The 17,159-nt window shown below is 36.7% G+C and overlaps 1 protein-coding gene across 1 annotated transcript; it reads left to right on the top strand.

The window, feature by feature from the left end:
- The first annotated feature begins 14,966 nt into the window (after window positions 1-14,966).
- On the top strand, window positions 14,967-15,427 carry LOC117212475. The gene has a single exon (XM_033457356.1). It carries the CDS (start codon window positions 15,194-15,196, stop codon window positions 15,419-15,421), a length of 228 nt encoding a protein of 75 aa, XP_033313247.1. The 5' UTR covers window positions 14,967-15,193; the 3' UTR covers window positions 15,422-15,427.
- The last annotated feature ends 1,732 nt before the right edge of the window (window positions 15,428-17,159 follow it).

Raw genomic sequence — 17,159 nt, 5'->3', positions numbered from 1 at the left:
CGCCGACAGCGCAACAGGAAACGATCCAGACAGGTGGACATACCCAGCCAATTAAGCTAAAAGACGCGATCGAATCGGTGCCAGTGTTTGACGGATATCGACCATCGGTATTCCATTTTTTAAGAGCTTGTGAGCGCGCGCGAAATATGATTCCCAGATATCAAGAACCTCAATTGGTAAAATTGTTAGTAAATAAGCTTCGTGGACACGCGTTCCTCGCCATCGAAGACACGGAATTAATGAGTTTAAATGATTTCGGAAACAAATTAAAGGATCTATTCGGCCCAAAGAAATCTCTTAATGAATATAAGGGAGAATTAGGAACGATATTTCAACGACCCGGGGAAGATATATTAGATTATATGGATCGCGTTAGAAATCTTAGATTAGCAATAATGGACGGAGAAAGAGGCGACTACGGCATCATATCCCCCGACGTACAAGATACTATAGATTGGGAAACGAGAGAAGCTTTCGTTAAAGGACTTCCGAACGAGGTATATGTACGAGTAAAAATAGCAGGGTACCATACTTTAGAAGATGCGTATCGTCAAGCCGTTAAAGCAACACACGAATTGAGACAAATAACCGACAGAACGCGACCCCATCGACCGACACCCTCGAACTATTACAGACGCGATAACGCACGTCCCTCGAACACTAATAACAATATCAGAAACAACCGCCAAGATCGAAGATCAGTACCTCCATCGCAGAATTTTCCGAATACTAATAGACAAAATATCATGTGTAACTATTGTAAAAAACCCGGATATTTAGTGAAGGACTGTTACAAATTTAAAGCCCGAGTAGACGCCGGATTAATCGTACCCTACGCTTCGAGACCGTCGGGAAACCAAACACGTCCTTCGGGAGAATGGGGCGAGCCACGAGGGAACGATACGCCGAATCGCCCGAGAGTACAAGCGGCAATCAGACGACCGGCGCCGACGGCAACAAACAGGACGAGGGCAGCCACCCACGCGAGATCAACTCCACCACCCATAACGAGAGACGGAGCGAACGCAATGCCGACTATAAGATCGAACGAACAGCCACTAAATACTGTGGGGGAGTCATCCCACAACCAAACAAGGCCACAGACAGAGAATCCAGAATCTCAAGACAAAAGGGAAAGAGCGAAGCACAAGCAACCGGCGAAGGAAAATCATCAAGAGTTGAATTCAGATTCGGAAGGCGACCTCTCCGAATTATTTCAGTAAAATTTAACGATTCTCCAACGACCCCAACTGCACGAATAGTTTCCCCAAATCTAAAAACCAAGACGAGTTTATTGTTAGACTCTGGATCGGAAATCAATATTATCAAGAAACCTGCTTTACCCGATTCAGCCATCATCGACGAGAAAGAATCAATTGAAGTGCGAGGAATTACGGCAACGAGCCTGGTCTCCCTAGGGCAGACGGTAATACAGGTCGCGGGCCATCCGGTTATTTTTCACGTAGTCGATGATTCATTACTAATCGATCAAGACGGAATCTTAGGATCCGAATTTTTTGCAGGTTGTAAAGCTCGTTTAGATTATGAAGAAAAACATATCAAATGGGGAAATATTTATATTCCCTTCGACACTAAGGAGAAAATAATTATACCGAAGCGAAGTTCAATAACGTGTTCAATTAATATCGCTAATCCAGAGATAAAAGAGGGATTTATTCCAAGAATCGAGCCGAGCAAGGGAATCTATTTCGGAAATGCAGTTGTGAGGAATCATAAAGGAAAAGGCTATATAAGAGTAATAAATACTACTTCAAGAGATTACGAATTTACAACACCGACGATGGTAATTAAGGAATTTGAAAATCCCTCCCCGCTTCCTAGGACAGCGTGTAATACAGTTTTAAAATCGAAGGAAAGTAGATACGAAAAAATAAATGAGTTACTACGACTCGAACACTTGAACGAAGAAGAAAAGGAAAATGTAAAAAAATTGATTCGTAACAATCAAGATAGATTTCATATTCCAAGAGATACATTGGAGGCAACTGAAGTTCTGCAACATAGAATAATTACCACAGATAATATACCAATTAATACCAAACAGTATCGATATCCGCCAATACATCGAGAAGAGATAAATCGACAGATTCAAGAATTGCTAGATACGGACGTAGTGGAACCATCAATATCTCCATATAACTCCCCGTTATGGATTGTGCCCAAAAATCCCGATTCGCAAGGAAATAAACGCTGGAGATTAGTTATCGATTATAGAAAATTGAACGATAAAACGATTGGCGATGCCTTCCCATTACCCAACATCACAGAAATATTGGATCAATTAGGAAGTGCAAAATATTTTTCCACGTTTGACTTAGCATCAGGCTTTCACCAGATCCGTATGTCGCAAGAGGACGCCCACAAAACGGCATTTTCGACACCATACGGACATTTTCAATTCAAAAGAATGCCCTTTGGATTAAAAAATGCCCCAGCAACATTTCAACGTTTAATGAACTCGGTATTATCGGGTCTGCAAGGAATAGAACTATTCGTCTATCTGGATGACATAGTGATTTATTCCAGATCTCTCCAGGAACACGAAATTAAATTTAATAAATTAATGGAAAGACCGAGGACAGCCAAATTACGATTACAACCCGATAAGTGTGAATTTTTACGGCATGAGGTGAATTATTTGGGACATATAATTAGTGAGGATGGCGTGAAACCCGATCCAAAAAAGGTCGAAGCCGTATCAAAATTTCCACGACCAAAGAAGGCGAAAAATATCAAACAATTTCTGGGACTAGCAGGATATTACAGAAGATTTATACCCGATTTCTCCAAGGTCGCGAAACCATTGACACAACTATTAAAGAAAGATACTCCCTTCAAATGGACGGAAAATCAAGAAGATGCATTCAATAATTTAAAAACAGCGTTAATGACGAAACCCATTCTACAATATCCAGACTTCTCGAAACCTTTTAACCTTACCACAGACGCATCAGGATATGCAATAAGCGGTGTACTGAGTCAAGGGCCAATCGGAAAGGATTTGCCGATTGCGTATGCCTCAAGACTATTAAATTCTGCCGAACAAAACTACTCTACTGTCACGGTGGTCGTGAGAACGCAACGAAAGGATGGTTATGCCTCACATACCTTGGTCAGCAAAATGATGGCTAAGTAGTAATAGAAACCCTATGTGACCGGCATCCAGCGATAGCCCCTCCACAGGAGCCGGGTCCTTGATATAAAAAAGTACCTCTCGAGTCGTTGTAAGAACATTCTTTTCTGTGCTGTTTGACCATTCTGTATTGTTACTCTGTCAGTGTTCAATAAATTTTCTAATAACAATCAAAATTTAAGTACGAATTTCTCACCTTGCGTGCGGAACGTGAAATTACCCCGAATCGACGTGACACTACCATAGAAAAGGAGTGTCTGGCAATTGTTTACAGCGCAATGCACTTCCGACCGTATCTTTACGGAAGAAAGTTTACTATCGTAACCGATCATAAACCTTTAGTGTGGATGCATTCTATCAAAGATCCTACTTCTAGAATTTGGAAATGGAAATTTAAATTATCGGACTTTGAATTTGATATTCTATACAAAGAAGGCAGAGCGAACGCAAACGCAGACGCATTATCTAGGAACCCTCCAGAAGTTTGTTTACCAATCAGAAAGAGAGAGGAAATCTCACCGATTCGCTATCCTGTCCCAAAAAGATTCGAAATAGACACGTCAAAGGAAGACTCTCCCGTATTCGAAGCCAAACCACGCGTCTTGCCTCAACCCAGTGATTCCAAAAACCAAGGAAAGGGTTTTACCCGAAAACATTTTACAATAGAAGAAACCCCCATAAAATATTTAGACCAAGCACTAACAGAAATCAATGTAAGTACAGACAGAGAAATAACCAATCGAGAAAAGGAAGACACGGACACGACAAGCGAAAAAGAAACCTCCACTGTAGTTCCAGAACTAATTCAACAACAAGAAAAGGACACGAGACCTACGATAATTGCGGAACTAAAAATTTCGGAAACCCGAGACTCAATTGCAAGAGTAAGTGACCATAAAGTAGTATTTATAGATATACACGGCAAACCGATAGATAAAGGAGCCTTAGAAATGAAGGAAACGGGAAAATTGCCTCGTTATGAAGATTTAATGTTAGAAAAAGCAAGATTGAATTACGATTCCGGAAAATACATTGTATCCCTACCGATAAAGGAAAATAGAAATATTCCAATAACACCAGACAATTTATTAAACTCGCTAAGATCTCTATTAGACGTAGTAAATGAAAAACAGTTAACTTCGTTTAGCATTAGCAAAGGAAACTTGGAGGAAATACCCTGGCGATATACAATCAGAAAATTAAAGGAAATATTTATGGAAAAAACCTTATCCATCACCATTTGCACTGGAGAAGTAATTACTCCACCTGTGGAAGCGCGGAACAACATAATACGAGAAAAACATGAATCAAGCGTAGCAGGACACAAAGGAATTACCAAAACTTATCAAAGAATACGACAACACTACTATTGGGAAAATATGAAAAAGGAAATTTAAGATTACGTAAGAACATGTAAGGAATGTCAATTAAAGAAACTCACAAGAATAAAAGCAAAACAACCAATGGTACTTACAGACACACCAGGTAAAGCATTCGATAAAATTAGTATGGATATTGTAGGACCATTACCAAAAACTCAAAAGGGAAATGAATATATATTAACCATCCAAGATTTATTAACAAAATACTCAATTGGGATTCCACTAGGAGGAATCTCTTCAGCCGAGATAGCGGACGCTTTTGTAAAGCGATTTATTTGTCGTTTCGGATCACCGAGAGCTATTCTCACTGATCAAGGAACGAACTTTACATCCTCACTAATGAAGAAAGTAGCAAAGAGATTCCGCATCAAACAATACACCACGACGGCATATCATCCACAAAGTAACGGTTCAATCGAAAGATCTCACCACGTACTGATTGAATATCTCAAATTATACATTGAAAATTCCAGAAATTGGGACGAATGGGTAGAATTAGCTATGTTTTCTTATAATACCTCTGTACACGAAGGAACGAAATTCTCTCCGCACGAATTAGTTTTTGGACATTTAGCCAGAGAACCTACTGGTGAAGTAATAATCGAAGAGAACATGGAACCAACATACGCAGAATATCTCGAAGACCTGTTCGATAAAATTAACACCGTACAACGAATGGCAAGAGAAAATTTAATAAAATCCAAACTAAGATCAAAAGAATATTACGACCGACGAATCAACCCCCAGGATTTTAAAGTAGGAGATTCGATATATTTACTAAAAGAACTCAGTAAAGGAAAATTCTCCGATCAATATACTGGACCATATAAAGTGCTAGAAATCCTGCAGAACCAAAACGTCAAGATTGAAGTAAAAGGGATTCCACGAACAGTGCACTTAAACAAGCTAAAACTAGCGCATAATCGAAATAAACAATGAATAAAGTGATTTCAGTGGGCAACGTAGTGCAGTAGTGTATGTTGTAGTGCTGTTCGTCGAATAATACAGATATCGAACACCTAAAAGGAAAAAGGGAAAATTATTATATGTGTTTCAATTATTGCTTAAATATAAAACGTGTTAACTCAATGAACAATTAACTAGTGAAAGTGAAAGTTACCTTGTGAACAAGTGATCAACATACAAGAAAGTGTACGTGCAAGTATAGGTTATGGATCGTTGTTCGTGGAACATAATGTATGACAGCTACCTAAAATAAGTGAATAAATTAGTCTCAATTGTCTCAGTGCAAAATACGAGGTTACTAAGTGTTATAACTATATTGTGGATAAATCAAAAGGAAGTGTGACACTGTTCGTCGAATAATACAGATAGCGAAAACCTAAAAAAGAAAAAAAAAGGAAAATTATCATGTGTACTCCAATTATTGTTTGAATATACAACGTGTTGATTCAATAAAATTAAAAGAGTGAAAGTGAAAGTTACCTTGTGAACAAGTAATCATCATACGAGAAGGTTTACGTGCAAAATAGGTTATGGATCTCTGTTTGCGAAACACCATGTACAACAGCCAGCTGAAAAATAAATGAACCAATTAACTTCAATTGCCTTAATGCAAAATACAACAGTACTAAATGTTATAACAATACTGTGGAAGCATTGCACTGTTCATCGAACAACACAGATGGCGGAAACCTCAAAAGAAAAGAAGTTTATTACAAGTGCTCCAATTACTGTTTGAATGTGAAACGAGCTAGTTCAACGAATAACTAAAACGGTGAAAGTGCAACTTACCTCATGAACAATTAATCACCATACAAGGAAGCGTACATGCATGAATTTCGCAGACTAACAAGAAGAAATAAAATAGTTGATAAAGTATAGAAAGCGGTTAGAAAATAATCAAGATAGATTAATTGAGAGTTAGTAATAAATGTAACCGGAGTAAAGGGATATTTGGTTATGTATTAATCTACGTAGTATTGTGATGTTAATTTGTAATGCACAATAGTGGTCGCACATACAATGCATATATATATATATATTAAATTAAATAAATTAAACACCACCTTTATGACCACAGATATAAGACGATTGAAGGCAGCCGTAGTAGAAGGCAGCCGTAGTAAGTATCCAAGGCATATCAAAGAATCGGATGATGTTGCGGGAACGATCCAGGTAAGTGATGCAGCAACGAAAGAGTAGAATCTGAAGAATTACGGACAATGTTAATCTAACAAGTAGATTTTAATCACTAATAAAGAAACCAATTCATATCATACACAAAATAATAGCAAATAGCAAGTACATGCAATAATAAATTAATAGGGAAAATAAGAAAGGTTAATAAACACAGAAATAGGTTAGAAATTAATCAAGATAGACTAACTAAATATTAACAACATGACTGAACTCGGTGCAAAAGAATAAAGTTACGCTACACAAAATATCTGGTAACACAATACACAAAAAACATTAACTAAATTAAACAAGACTTATATAAATGCAAGTCACGTATAATCAAAACAATGACTATCGAAATTCGATAACAATACAATCCATGCTATCACATTAAGGTAGCACACGGTATTGACACACACAATATCATGAAACACAAAACAATATTACAAAAACATTACTAAGTAAAATTATAGTGATTAACAATTAATTAACTATTTCAACGACACGCTACTGTTGACCTTAAACCAACGCCATACCAAAGATACACGCGAGCGGCCATGTTGAAAAATTCGTCGCGCTCGCATACAAATAATAGCCAATAGAATGTAATACGGCATCACAATAGTAATGTTAGGTACTAAGAAAAAAAAAAACAACAACAAAAAAAAGGGGAGAGAGTTAAGGAAACTACATATAATAAATAACAACTAACATAATCATAACATATTATATATATTATATTATATACAGAGATACAGTATTCATACAAGGAACAGGTCCGAATGAAACATATATATATAAAAAAAAAAAGAAAAAAAATATATAATATATATATTAACTATTTTTGTATGTGTGTATAGAACTGATGGCGAATTCATCAACCATTCTCTGAACGACGGATGGAAGAACATGTAGATGTTGTCCAGACGTTTCACGAGGAATCCAGAGAGCATTTTGAATCTCTGCAGAAAATCCTTCCATGCATGTTCGTTTACAAAAATCTGACAGACATCGAAAGAATTTTTTTTTTTAGTCCGTTTTAGCAATCCGTACCGTAGAACTGTAAAGCACCTGTACGCCACTCACGAAACCAAATACTTTTGCTATCCACCTGTAAACAAATGACATTTATAACTATGCATATAACTTTCACCTAATGTTTAACAATATATACATACACGCATGTTGTAAAGTAGGCGATATCTATTGATAATCTAAGTGACTCGTAAAATAAGTCGTCATATTTACCATTGCACGCACATATATATATATATATATATTCAAAGACAAGCTATAATTGTAATAAAAAAAAAATAATAATAATAAAAAAAAACACAAAAAAAACATATAAACTTTTTTTTTATATATTAATAATAATAATAAAAGGTTATTCTTATTTCTAATAAACCCGAGAGTAAGAAACGATTTAATAAATTGTTGATAGGAAGATGAACTGCCTAGTCATCGTACTCACCCTCATCAAAATAACACACGGCCTGGTAGGATATGACTGCAATGGCAACCACCTCAATGTTACCACTATCTCTCTAAACTCCATCGGGGACTGCAGCATACAGCCTACATTGACTGAAACCCAAGATATTTATATACAATTACTTCAACTCTCAGAATTTGAATTTACCAACGTAAGGCAATGCAAGGTGCAAATAACTCGAATTGTATATTACTGTGGCATGCACTCTCACACGTCGGCAGTGCATAACGGATTCGCCGAATACCTCCATGAAACAACCGCCCAACAATGCGCAAGGATGCACCAAGACGGCACGTTTTCACTCGGACCACAAAACCTTATAGTTGGCCTAAAGGATAATGCAACAGAAACAAGATCGCTTGTCCTAGCCGGCAAGCTAACAGACGACGGCAGCTGCCAGGGAACACAGTATGTAGACCCATACTTAATTATTCGTATAATTTATTATTTATTAACTTTATTGTTCATCAAATTTATTATTCATTAGACTTAATTATTTGTTAAGCTTTGTGATAGTCTTGTATATACGCGTACATATTGTCACGTCCCGCGCTCCGCACGCGCCGTAACGAGAACAAGAAAACTATCCCATGCAAAACGCGCGAATAAAGATTTGAATGCACAGACGAACACACGGCGCTACGAAACTAAAGGAAGGATTAACAAGGCGAGGGCAACTAATAAATCCAATCAGTATAAAAAAAAATAATAAATGAAACCAGCTAACGAATTGAACGAGTTACGAACCAAACAAATAAACCGGGAAATAAGAATAACTACAAAAGGGGAAATAATTGAAACACCAGATATACATGTATATATAAATATATTTTAATCAATCAACTTGGAGAGTTACATATAAATATAAACATATATGCTAGACATGTAATGAACTAGTAAATACTAGAGTTAATGCTTATAATACTATGCAACAAATACAATATTATCAATTTGTTACGACCGTTCGCGGAGAGACGCGGTCGCGAGGAAAACGCGTCAGCGAGAGGCGTAAATTCTCGCTACGATTCGGTGAATCGACGCCGCGAAGTAGTCGTTTCCCTGTTTCGATTAAGATAACAGAGGTGGTTAAATGAATATGACACAGTAGTAAGTTATATTTCACCGTTTATTCCAACAACTTATAACGAAGACAGTTACGCTGATGCGTATGTACGAGATGAGCGAGTGACTGATCTGCGGGTGTATATACCCGGTGGAAGGATGTTGACCGTTCGAAGGATGTAAAATCAGTACTGTACTGGGAGACGATGATGTGTCGGAGGAAAGCTAAGGATGGGTGTGTCTAGCGCACGGGACCATCGGATTTGTTGGTGCCGATGTTATTTAGGAGAGTGAGGGAATAGGCTTCGTTTCTAATTGGTTAAACGAAGGGTCTTAACCGCCCTCGAGAGAAAGTGGTTAGTGGGAGGACAGTTGCAGCGTACGTGCGAAAAACCAACTTTCCTTAGTTAAGCCGTGGTAGACAATAGTCTTTGGAAATTCTTCCGAACCAGATGTTTGTTTTGTTTGAAGGACCTTTCCTAGGAAATCTATGAGATTTATGGAAGGTCCTTGAAACTATGGAGGATACGCTGCGAGTATCCGAAGACATCTGGTTGCCACATTGCCCGCGGTGTGTGGCCTCGGTTAGGTAGAGTGTTACGCGACGTAACACAATTTATGAAATATAAGTATATACGAAGTTAAGACTTAATAATCAAACGAATACATAAAACATACAATATTGTATTATTAAAGAAATAAAAGTTACATTGTCAGAAACATATATATATGTGTGCGCATTCTATTAAACAGATACATACTTGAAACTAGCCTACATTCCGGTAAAGAATTATAAAATAAGAACTACATTACGAAACATGCATGTCTGTATATATACATATATAAATTATATTAATGTATGCTCTTTCTACATTATTGATTCAAATCAACAATCTAAGATACATACTTAAAACTAGCCTACGTTCCGGTAAAGAGTTATAAAATAAGAACTACGCTACGAAACATGCATGTCTCTATACAAACATATAAAAATCTATATTCTAAACTACTACTAATCTATGTGCATTCTACAATCTAAGATACATATTTAAAACTAGCCTACATGCCGGTAAAACATTATAAAATAAGAATTTGATTATGAAACATGCATGTCTCTATATAAACATATAAATAATCTATTTTTCTAAACTACTACTAATCTATGTGCATTCTACAATCTAAGATACATACTTAAAACTAGCCTACATACCGGTAAAACATTATAAAATAAGAATTTGATTATGAAACATGCATGTCTCTATATAAACATATAAATAATCTATTTTTCTAAACTAAAACTACTATTAATAATCTACAAAAGAAATAGAACACACAACGCAACACTTGGGACTAAGCGACAACCTGTCGATAGCCCAAACGCTCAAAATAATTAACACCGCAACGATTCGAGGAATTGCATACAGAAATTCTATCATCAAACACAATTATGTAAACACACATTAAACGCACAATAATCTAGAAACAAAGCCTTCAATACTATGTTGTCACAATACAAGATATATATGTATATATGAAATCAAATGATTGACACATAACCTCAAATACACAACACTATATCACTAAAGAATCTGAATGAAAATCACTTTGCCAGAAATATATACATATATACGTGTGCGTGTGCGTGTTCTATCTTATTAAAAGAAATTAATATAAAACAAATAATTAACATTTCATATCGTATGAACACTATACGGGCAAGAGAAATAGGCATATAAATACGTATATACATATATATATATATGTACGTGTGAGTGCATATGTTTATATTATCGAATGCTCTATAAAATAAACTACTCGAAACAATAAATAACGCGATCAAAGAATTACAAAACATTAGCTATACTGAAGTAACACACAACATAAACATATATATATACGTATATTCACACGAGATATACTACTGTCACTTTAAAATAATGTTAACAAATAAATGTTCTGATTGCGGTAGAATAAGGAAAAACGAGCGACAGACGAAAATTTACTTCGATATCAAACAAAACTAAAGACCCGCCACTAAAACTTTACTGATGACATTTATGAGCAGCCATGTTGGATTTATACGCGTCATGGCGACAGGAATATTAGGGATTAATGGAAGTCAGGCGCGAGAAACAAATCATGAAAACACATTGTTAACACTTTTCTTTAATAAATTTTGTGCGCAACTACAAATGTATAAAAAATATATATATATATATATGTCGGAGATGAAAGGAAAGCCGAAGCCTTTCCTTGGAAATTTTGGGAACATCCTCTAGTACCTTAGCCTAGATTTTATTATAGTTGTAATTGCTTAAGATTTGTAATAAGCGAGATTGGGTTCGAGGTGACAATCGGTCGCTGGACGTAGCCACGGTCACGGGATGGATGTTTTATCTAACGGAGGTCTGGAGTGGTTGTATGTGTTTTCCGAGAAATGTGGTTGTGGCGGCATGCGGCCTCGAGAGCGGGCCTAGCCACGTGTGATGTTGCCTCGGAGGTGCCGATGCAATGGGACATACATTGTATTAGTAATCAAAACTCCAGGCAGAAACTGCCTAGCAACGGCGTTTGGAACCTTCTCGATGCTTCCAAACGGGTATAGAAAACAAAATGCAATCGTACAGGGAGAAAAATCTCCACGCGGCTGGCATTCTTGCGATTGCCTTGGAGAGTGATTCATCGAGCATTTTCGACGATCGCATTTGCGTCTAAGTTAGTTTCGCTTAGTAAGGAGTTATCCCGGTGACCGTGGATTCGTTTGAACTCAAACATTGCTAATAGTATTATTTAATTTAATTATTCGTAGATCGTATTATTCATTAGGCTTAGTGTTTGTTAGACTTATTATTAGTTGCACTTATTATTTGTTAAGCTTAGTGATAGACCTGTATATACGTGTAAATAAAATCTCGGCTTTGTGAAACGATGGCTAGTCCACATGAAGAGTCGTCGCGCGCCCAAAATTCGAATCGTAATCCGACATATATATTGGAAAAGCAAGTGGAGGAGCTGAAGAGAGAAATGAAAGAGGAAAGGGAAAGAAGGGAAAGAGAGACAGACAGAGAGAAAGGAGAGTGGGAATGGGAAAAGAAAGAATTATTGGGTAGAATCAGAAGAATTGGAGAGGATCAGGACAGGACAGAGAGAGAGAGAGGAAAGAAGAAGAAACATAGTAATCAAGGGAGTGGACTGGAACGAAGGAAGCAATGAAGAGACAGTAAAGGAGTTCATAAACGAAAAAATGAGGATAGGGGCAGAAGTAGAAAAAGCACATATGATAAAGGTGGGGTGGGGGGGCAAGAACACAATAATAGTGGCAACGATGAAATCAATGGAGGAAAAAATAAGGATAATGAAGGAGAAAAGCAAATGGGAAAAGGGTGTATACATGGACGATGATCTGACAAAAAAAGAAAGGGATGGGAAGCAACACATAAGAAGGGTAGCCAGAGAAAGAATGGAACAAGACGAATATGTAAGGACAGGATACAAGAAACTAACAATAGAAAACAAATGGTACAGGTGGAACGAAAACGAAGAGAGGCTGGAGGAAGAAAGAAAGAGAGGGGAAGGAAAATGAAAAAAGAGGAACAGGAGGGGGGACTACAATGGGGATGAAAACGTGCTTCTGAAATGTAGCAGAGCTAATAAGTAAGGACAAAAGAGAAAAGTTAAAATATAGACTACCCAAAGAATTCGACTGGAAATGCAGGGCAGCAATGACAGTAAGGAAAAAAGGAAGAGCAAAGGGAAGAATAACAACGGGTATAAATAAAAACCTAAGAGAAATAGGATATAAAGGAATTAGTGATAATATAGTTGGAAGAAAAATAATATACAATTACAAGACGTATAGGATAATGATGTTTTATAATCAAGATACATAAGGGACATGGAAAAAAATAGAGGAAAGAGTAGACGGAAGAGAAGAGGAAGTGGTGATCATCGGCGGAGACTGGAACGCAAGAACGGGAGAAGAGGGAGGTTCGATAAACGAGGACGTAGGGAAAGAAAAAAACAGACGATCAAAAGACAAGACAATAAACGTGGAAGGAAGAACACTGCTAAAGATAATCAATGGCAGCGATAAAGAAGGAGAGGAGCGGACCTATATTGGCGAGAGAGGAAACTCAGTAATAGACTATGTGATTGGCAATCAGGAGGCGACAGAAGAAATAATTTACATGAAAATAGGAAAAAGAACAGAGTCAGGCCACATACCGTTAGAAATAGAAATAGGGGGGGGGGCGGAATTACAAAGAAAACGAGGAAAAGGAAGAAGAAGAGAAGGAGAAGAGGGAATGGACAAACAAAAGTGTGGAAAAATACTTGGACGAATGTAAAGACTGGACCTGCAACGGAAGAACAGTAGCGGAAATGTGGACAGAAATCAACAACAAGATAAACGAAGCAATGCAAAAGAAGAAAGTAAAGATAAGGAATAGAAAGAGAGGAAAAGAGAGTAAAAGAGAGATGAGAAGGAAGGTGACAAAGTTTATGAAAGGAAAATACAGTAGAGAAGCTCTTATGGAGGAAAAAAGGCATTCAAATAGAGGTGCAAACAAAGAAAGGAAAGATACGAAGAAGAAGAAATGGTGAAAATCAAGAAGATCAAAACAGAACAAGAAGCGTGGAAATACATAAATAAATACAGAAGAAGAAGAGAGAATATAGATGAAGATTATATGAAATAAGCGAGGAAGAGTGGAAAAATCATTTTATGGAAATTTTAGAAGGAACAGAGCACAAAGAGGGCAGGAAAAAAGAGGAGCATCGAGCAGAAGAGAAAATAATGGAGGAGAGAGAAGATAATATATAGAGAAGGAAGAGGTGATATAGAAACTAAGAAACTTGAAGGAGAAGAAAGCAATGGGGGAAGGCGGGTTAGAAAATGAAGTATGGAAGTATGCACCGAAGGAAGTGGGTGAAGCGTTATGGGCTCTGTTAAGGAAAATATGGAATGGGGTGGGGATAGCAGAAGATTGGAAAAAAGGAGCAAATATGTCCGATATATAAAAAGAGGGACAAGAGAGCAGGGAAGGGTTACAGAAAAGTAACATTAATGGATACAGCATACAAGATCTGTGCAGGGATACTGCACGAACGACTGAAGGCAGAGATTGAAAACAAACTGAAAGAGAGCCAATTCGGATTCAGAAAAGAAAGACGCGGTATTTGTGATAAACCATATCATAAACAAACAGTTGAGTAGAGGAAAAGAAAAACTACATGCCTGCTTTGCGGATTTAAAAGCGGCGTTCGACAGGCTAAACAGAAAGAAATTGGAGGAGAAAATGAGAAAAATGGGGATTAACGAAAACTTGACCAGAAGGATTAAAGAGATATACGCAGAAACAAAGAATGTGGTAAGAATCAAGAATAACAACACAAAAGAATTTTGGACAGTGAGGGGAGTCAGACAAGGATGCCCGTTGAGCCCTACGTTATTTAACATCTACGTGGCGGGGCTGGAAGAAGAATTAAGGAAAGGACAAGTCGGGGGGGGGCATAGTGGCAGGAGAAAGAAAGGTATGGTCATTGACATATGCAGACGATATTGTGCTGATGGCTGATAGAGAGGAGAAGCTAAAGGAAATGCTAAAGAGATTCGAAATATTTTTAAAGGAAACCGAATTGGAACTGAGCACGAAAAAAGCCAAGAGTGTAGTTTTCGAAAAAAACGAAAGAACAAGAGGAGACAAAGAAAATGGAACTGGGGAGAACGAGAATTAGAAGAAGTGGACGAGATAAGATACCTAGGGTACATACTACTGAAAAAACGGTAGTGATGAGAAACACATAGAAGACAGGAAAAAGAGAGCAAGAATAGCAATGAAGAAAACATGGAGCGTGGAAGAAAAAATTTCCAAACAGGACAACAAGAGGAGAATGAAGATGTTTGGAACGCTGGTAGAGAACGTGGCGCTGTTTGGAGCAGAGGTATGAGGCTGGAACATGGAAGAAAGGCTGGATAGAATACAAAGAAGATATGTGAAATGGAGCTTAGGTTTAGATATGACAACACCGAATTATATATCGATGGAAGAATGTAAGCTAACAGAAATCAAAGAAAAAGTATTAGGAAGAGCAGCAAGGTATGAAGGGAAAGCCATAGAGTCAAAAAAGGAACTAGTAAAGAAGTGCATAAAGGAAAGAGAGAGAAACTGGGGAAATGGCCAATAACGGAAAAGAGCAAGAAAGAGAAAGAAGTGACTAGAAAGGATGAGAAATGGAGGGACACAGATGGAAGTAAGAGAAGAGCAAGAAAAGATGACACTAGACCAAATTATAGAAGAAAGGAGAAAGAGAGAAGCAGAAGAGAGGGGGGAAAGGATAAGGGAATCAAAATATGACAAACATTATAGAAAAATCGCCAAAGTAGAGTTAGCAAAATACTTAGAAGGGAGGATGAAGTGGAAGGACAGAAAAATATTAGCAAGATTCAGATGTGGAAACGAGACTAAATCAAGGGAATACTGGAAAGAAGAGGGAGAAAAAAGATGCAAGCTATGTAAAAAGAAAGAAGAAGACCTGAGACACGTAATAGAAGAATGAGAAATAACAGGAGAACCAAGGGACACAGAAAATAATAATAATAATAATAATAATAATAATGATAATGATAATGATAATGATAATGATGATGATGATGATGATGATGATGATGATGATAATAATAATAATAATAATAATAATAATAATAATAATAATAATAATAATATAATAATGATATAATGATATGATGATGATGATGATGATAATAATAATGATAATAATAATGATAATAGTTATCCTTACTCATCCTCAATTATTAACAAATCACACACCCATACATTCTAATTGAAACGTTAAAAACCTTCCTTATTTTATTTTGTTTTTTTTTTATTATGGGTAATAGCACAGAAATCCCCATGCTATAGTAATTAGCAAATGATACAAAAATGTAAGTATTTGTAGAAACAAATAAGAACGTTTAATAAAGGAAAAATTAAAAAGAAAATGATAGATACTTCTACCTCTCAGAGTGATCAAGCAAAAGGACCAAACGCATCGAGATCTACAGTAAGACACGGTAAACCGGCCTATCCTGTTCAATATCCATGTTTAGTGTCCTATTATAAATGTATGGCATGAACAAGAACGGCAATCAAAATAATAAATCAGCAATAGCATTCGTAAATGATATGTTAATTACATCAGAAACAATAAACAGTGACAAATAAAAATCCAGCTGCAAGACCTAGTCAAGAAAGTAGAAAATTACGCTTTCCAACACGGAAGCTAAGAATCTACACCCATAAATGTGAAACAATCTCGTTCAGTCCATATATTTCAAAAACTTCAAAAGCAAAGTACGACGTGAGAATAAATTCGAAAATATTCTTCCATACAACTGAAAATATCAACGGAAAATTTTCCGATGCAAACAAAGTTAGATGCTTCGGAGTCCATCTAAACTTCGGGTTAAATCACAACGACAACATAAAGACACAGTTATAGAAAGCAGATAAATTCTTCTTATACCTCATAAGACTACCTTACTCGAAAGATTCGCACAGATCAATAAAACTTCACTGCTACAAAACACTAATTAGACCAACCATTCTAATGTATGGTCGTTAAATCTGTTTCAATGTAAGTGTCAACGCCACGGAAAAATTAAGAATCATTGAAAGAAAATACATCACAGCATGTTTAGGAATATATAGATTGCCAGAATTGAAATTTAGCAAATATAGCAAATCACAAGCTATACGAAGAGCCCAAATTAATCCATATCGATTGTTCATTCTTAAATTAGTCAGACCACTGGTCAAAGATACACAAAATAATCACAAACTTCATCGTCGCCCACAATCTATAGTCAAACCCGTTATACCATAAACACGTTCAAAAAACAGGTTATTTCCCCCGGAATCCT

This window comes from Bombus bifarius, unplaced genomic scaffold, assembly GCF_011952205.1.
Source record: "Bombus bifarius isolate JDL3187 unplaced genomic scaffold, Bbif_JDL3187 scf7180000008302_frag, whole genome shotgun sequence".
NCBI lineage: Eukaryota > Metazoa > Arthropoda > Insecta > Hymenoptera > Apidae > Bombus > Bombus bifarius.
Note: the sequence above shows the minus strand (reverse complement) of the source record. Positions and strands in the feature narration are given on the sequence as shown.

What these genes read in the sequence shown, in the direction of transcription:
- LOC117212475 (XM_033457356.1), top strand. Translation starts at nt 15,194, where the DNA reads ATGGAAGAAAGGCTGGATAGAATACAAAGAAGATATGTGAAATGGAGC.